This window comes from Phodopus roborovskii, unplaced genomic scaffold, assembly GCF_943737965.1.
Source record: "Phodopus roborovskii unplaced genomic scaffold, PHOROB, whole genome shotgun sequence".
Lineage (NCBI taxonomy): Eukaryota > Metazoa > Chordata > Mammalia > Rodentia > Cricetidae > Phodopus > Phodopus roborovskii.
In genome coordinates this window covers 6,333,989-6,339,988 of record NW_026126638.1, presented here as the reverse complement: position 1 = coordinate 6,339,988, position 6,000 = coordinate 6,333,989, and the positions used below count along the sequence as shown (strand labels likewise).

The 6,000-nt window shown below is 47.3% G+C and overlaps 1 protein-coding gene across 1 annotated transcript in view; it reads right to left on the bottom strand.

Annotated features, from left to right (window-relative positions):
- Positions 1-1,736: 1,736 nt before the first annotated feature.
- Positions 1,737-6,000, bottom strand: part of Etv6 (ETS variant transcription factor 6) — a 227,790-nt gene continuing 223,526 nt past the window's right edge. Inside the window, exon 8 of the mRNA XM_051207928.1 lies at positions 1,737-5,749. Within this exon, the coding sequence (XP_051063885.1) occupies positions 5,644-5,749 (106 nt within the window). The 3' untranslated portion in view covers positions 1,737-5,643. The remainder of the gene's footprint in view (positions 5,750-6,000) is intronic.

Sequence of the window (6,000 nt, the reverse complement as noted above, 5' to 3'; positions counted from 1 at the left end):
TGAGATGGTTCTCTTTTAGATTTGCTTGTGTAGCCCAGGGTGGCCTTGAACTCACAGAGATCCATCTACCTCTGTTTCCCAAGTCCTGGGATTAAAGGTGTGTGCCACCACTGCTCAGCTTTGTATGGCATCCTAGTGTGGCTGGAGGACAGCCTGGGCTACATGAGACCATTTCAAAGCAAAACAAACAAATACAAGTCTTTTTCTTTTTGTTTATTCTGCAGGTGACTAACAAGCACTTTCAGGCTGGTATAGCTGTGGTCTTCTAGTCTTGTGCTCCGAGGAGGAGGGCTCGGCCAACGCGGAGCCACACATTCATTCCGGCTCTGCCCAGTAATTCTAGGACAGAGAACCGCAGTGTGTCCACAGGACAGGTGACAGCATTCCCTTTATCTTTCTTTTAAGATTAGGCTGGTTGGGCAGGAAAGCGGGCCTGAGTAGATAAACTTTTTGCACGGGCAGGGTCACCTGTTCAGTTGCCCTTTAAGACTGTTCATCTTTACAGCAAGTTGATTGATGGCTTCAGAGGTTTGGATGGAGCGCGCTGACTTTCTGTACGATTGTGGGTCTGCCTGGCCTCGTTCTGCAGTCCACGTCTGTTTAGACGTGACTATCTGTGAGTACACACAGTGCAAATAAACCACTATCACTTCTGATGCTGGGGCCTCCTTTGTAGCATGGCAAACAAATCAATGAGGGGAGTGCCAACCCTTAGCCCTCAGCAGCATCACCTGGAGACCTGGACTCGTGTTTGGAAGCCTTTAAACCCCCCACCTCCATGCCCCCCCCAAAGCTTTTGATTTAGTTTATCCCAGCTGATAATCTGCATGGCTAGGAATCCCCAGATGATTCAAATTGACAATGATCAGAAATTGTAGTTTCAAAGGCACTGAAGCCACCCCCCCAAACTGCCTCTTAAAACTTTACTTGATCAAGTGTTCTGATGATGTAGTTTAAGGTATACCCCGGGACAATGTGAAGAGAGGAACAATCTAACATACTATGAGATCAGTTTGAAACTCCTGTGCTGTGTTTTGAACCTATAGTCTGAATGGCTGCAAAGCCAAGCCCTTTGCCTCTTTTCACATGCTCCGAGCCTCTGCCTGTTGTGATGATGAATAGACAGTGGTGGTGATTATAAATGTATGATCTGCTGTTTTTATTTATTTTTTTTGAGACAAGATCTCATGCAAACTAGGCTGCCTTCAAACTTGCTATTAGCTGAGGTTGACACTGAGCTCCATCATAGCCTGCTGTGTTATTTGAGTTTGAAATCTCAGTTGCCCTCTGGTTGGTGACCCGACCAGTATGGCAGAGACATTGAGCACACCGGCTGTATGGTGACTGCCCAGACTTCTGAAGTCCTGGGCTTGGCCATGGACACTACCCTCATACTTACGTCTCCATTACCTTGCAGGTGCCGACCCAACCAGGGTTACTCTACTGCTTAGTGACCTGGTACATCCTTGGTACATGTGATTGAAGTCCCTTTGGACGGATCTTTCCACCTGTGGAAGCAGCTCAGAGTAGCCATCTGCTGGGACCTTCCTGGGGCCTCTTGTCTAAAGCTTGCCTGCAGACTCCTGGGTTATGGCAGCTTCCTGCCAAGAGAAACTGGGACTGCACTTTATTCCATAATCGAGTAGACAGGATTTACATCATCAGAGTACCTTGCCTGTCTGACTCCATTTCATATGATTAAAAACAGAGACTTGGAACTTTATGTTTTTTATATAAAAAAATTTATTGAGATGATGTAATTATAGGCTTTTCTTTAAAAATTATTTGCAACTCACTGGCCCTGAGAAAAGGCATTTTTTTGTTTTGTATTTTTTTTTCTTTTTTTTTTTTTGTTACATTCATTTGATTCAGTCCCTTATAAACCCCACACCTCATAAACAAGAGATTAGAAACTAAACAACAACAAAAATTCATTCTAGATTCATCTGGCTTGCAGGTGGGTGAGGTTGCAAAGAGATATCTTCAGGAAGAATGTTCACTTGCGAGGCGAGGGGGAGAGGCAGGGAGTTTGCAGTTGTTTAGTGTTGAGGCGGATGGGGCCAATAGTACTGGGTTAGTTCCCTGTGCCTTGGTGATGGGCAGGGTTCCTGGCTGTTCCTCTGAGTTCCTGCCCCTCTGGCCTTCTTGCGTCACTCAATTTAGGTTTCTGTTCAGAAGAGGAGCAGGCTGAGCTCCGGCTAGCACCGAATGACTGGGCAGTGAAAGCCACCCTTTGCATCTTTAGTTTCTTTGCTGGGGATGGGTCCAGTGGGGTTTAAACCTGTATACTTACTAACTGTATTCTAAGCACTTAGGTTGGAGCCCGATCCTAATTCTGTCCAAGTCACGCTGTCTGCTCCCAGGGTAAGTGATATGACCTCTCTCAGGTTCGCTTCTGCCAACAACAGTGGATGTGCCAAAATGTGTTTATGGTTGGATCCTGGACAGTGTGAGGAGGCATAGTGGCCACTCAATCCTCTCCTAGCCAGCTAGATGTCAGCTGAAGTGGCATTCTTACTGGACAAGGTAATAGTGTGAAAAGATGCTGAATCAGAGGGTTCTGAAAGCACTAGGGAAAGGGGAAACCCTCACCAGCCTGCAGACTGTTTTGGTTTTTCTTATGAGGACCCTTCTCAAAAAAAGGGGGAGGGTTAAGGAAATGAGTGACCCTACCTTCAATAGTCACCAAGAAGACCTGAGGAGTTACTGCCAACATCTCACCAGCTACCACTGCTTTTCTTCTGATGGAGACCTGAAGACAGCCTGGCCAAGGACACAGGACAGAGAATCCCAGGACACACGTGACAATGCCCACCTTTCACACAGCGATGTTCTGCAAATTCCTTTCCTCACCTAACCCATGAGAGCCACCGAGAAAGAAAGGCCACCTGCTCATCTGACACATGAAATTTTCGTTTGGTTTCCATCACCCTCTCGGACTTACTGTTGAGCTAGAAGAGCACAGTGGATGGGGAAAAAAACCAAACCAAACCAAAACACAAACAAACAAACAAATAAAAAGCCAAAAACCAAAGAGCCCCTGTAGCGGTGTTCTAGCCAAGGTGCGAGAGGCTGGACGTTCACCCTGAGAGCACTGAACCCTGGTGACAACACGAGCCAGGAATGAAGACTTTCGCAGTTAAGACAACCGAAGTAAGATCATTAGTGTAAATACCGGGCAGGAAATACAGACGGGACTGCCGTGAGCATTTCAATGTAAGTGGCTGAAGCTGTCATGCCAAGCCTTACACCCTGCCATATGCTTTTAATCCAGGGCTCCTCAGGGAACAAAGGAATTTCCTTCCACAGTTCATCTGGAAGACTCTTTGGACAGATAGAGACTGGGTTCCACACGTGGGCAAAGTGGCCAGAATGAAGTTTCTTCTCTCTCATTTCAGTCATACACAGGACCTCCGTCAAAAGAAAAACAAAACCTTCCACCCTTTCTCTCTAGCTCAACCCAGCGGCTTATACAACGTAAGAATTTGGCTTAATCTCCCCACTTGAGATAGGTACCAGCCATGTTAGAGGCCAAGGGAAAAAAGTATACCCTGCTTCAAGAAACACAGCATGTGCCTCTCTCATCACTACCCACAAATACTAAGCCCAAACCTCTCACCCAGGTCACTGACCTCTTTGAAGGCTGATGGGGGAGGCACTCGGGAGTCACAGCGAGACTACAGTAGCCCAGTCTACTCAATTCCAGTGTCTGTGAGCCACAGTCCGTCACCACATCTGTGAGCAGATGTCTGGTGAGTAAGGCCCAGAGAGAAATGTCTGCCTACTCCGAGCCTCCATGTACCCTATGTAGGAACAGCTGGAGGGCAGCTCTGCTCTGTGTACTGCTTCTGGTTGAGCACACACATACCCAGGAGGGCTCACTTGATGGTGTGGAAGAGACAAAGGAAATACAAGGGGTGATTTAAAAGGCAGGGATTAAAAGCACTATAGTTCAAAGAGTCTCTTTAGATGGCTAAAAAGGAGGACGGAGAGCATGATGGTGAACACCTTTAATCCCAGAATTTGGGAGGCAGAGGCAGACAGGTCTCTGAGTTCAAAGCCAGCCTGGTCTATAAAGCAACTTCAAGGACAGTCAGGACTACACACCGAAACCAGGTCTTAAAAAAACCAACAAAACAAAACCCACCCCACCCCCACTAAAACAGCTGTCTAAATATCTCTGCTATCAAAAGTCCTAAGGCATAGCATTACCCTCATCTTGGAAGATACTACGGACCTTATGCCGAGGTGGAAAATGTCACAAATATGTCCTCTTGGAATACAGCAATGACATGGGGAGAAATGAATGCATCTGAGGAATTTCCTGCCTGTGCTGCTTGTGCAAAGACTGGCTGTGCCCGAGTCTGCACTCCAGGATCCTCCCTTATATGCGTTCTGTGTCCAGTGAGGACCAGCAAGGAAAAACTGCAGAAGGTTGGGCCTTGGAGTGGGGATGCCAGCGACCCCACAAGGGTAAGATGTCTCGGGAATGAAATGGACAGCTTTGCTTTTTCACAAGCCTCGGCAACCTGCTCCCCACTGCAGGGTAGCTCTGCCTAGTCCCTGGAGCACTAGGCCTGTATGAGCGTCTCGTATTTTCCCACTTTGCAGCATTTCCAGGATAATCCCAAGCTGCCGGGGCCCTTCCACTTCATTTGCCCAGCCTCTGGCCGGCCCTGTCTTATAACCGGACCTCCCACTGATGTTTCTTGAATACAGCAGCATTTGTGAGGTGTTTGGTATCCCTCAGATGGATGCCCAAGGCGTCTGGCTGTGTGCTGATGGCCGCAGAAGAGCTGGGCCAATGTTTAGTTTAGGTGCTAGTGAGGCCAGGTCTGTTAAAGGGCATGTGACACGGGACAGCGGCAGAGAAGGCGGAAGGAGGGATAGGATGAGGGAGAGAAGGAGGGCAGGAGGGAGACGGACAGAACTCTTTAATGTTTTGAAAGTATCTTTTTCGTCTCATCCAAGAACAGGACAAACCTGGTCCGTGTGGCAGGAAAAAGAGGGGCCTGATCCCTTCTGCAAGTCTCTTTCCTGACCAGCTGAGCTGGCCATACTTCAGGAGATTTGCAAAAAAAAAAAAAAAAAAAAAAAAAAAAAAAAAAAACAAAAAAAAAAAAAAAACAAAAACAAAAAAACAAACAACCCCCCCAAAAAACCAAAAAAATATAATAGATATATTTCCATGGGAAAACAACATGTGATATCTTCCCCTGTATGAACGATGAATAGTCAAACTGCATGTTCTTAAGAACAAAAAACAAACCAAACCAAAAAAAAAAAAAAAACCAAAAAAAAAAAAACCAAAAAAAAAAAAACAAAAAACAAAAAACCAAACCAGAAACACCATGAGACTAACAACAGGTGCAGGGTGAGGCATTACAGACAAGAGGTCCAAAGGAGAAGAAATGTGACATGCGAGTCTCAGGCCTGTGCCCTCCGCCAGAATTCCAGCCCCGCCATTGCTGGGTGGTTTGTCTAAGGTGCTCTGGGTCCCTCTCGGTCTTTGAGAGAAGTGTTCCTGCCATTCCTGGGCCTCTTCCTTCTTAGCCATCCCCAGCTCGCCTGCTCCATTGCATCTCCAGCGGCCCCTGTGGGCAGGTTTCCTCTTGGCCAGCCGGTGAGGCTGTGGTGGGTCCTCTAACATTCGTCCTCTTGGTACACTTGTTCATCCAGCTCCTGAGACTCGAGGTGCTCTAGACGGTCTGTCCGGCCACTCATGATTTCATCTGGGGTTTTCATGAACCTTTGGAGCAGGAAATGAAGGCGTCAGAAGAGTCTATTCCCAAAGATGCCATTCCAACTCTCAGAGAGCAACACGCACGGAGCCGGGAACCCACGGAACCTAGACACCGGCGCTACCTAGGCACAGATTAGGGAAAGGTCCCTTTCTTACCCACCCGAAAGGTGACAAAATGACCATGACAAGTTGAGGGGACTATGAGAAGACAGTGCTTCTGGTGCTAGGGTTACCTTATGGCTGGCCTGTATAACAGA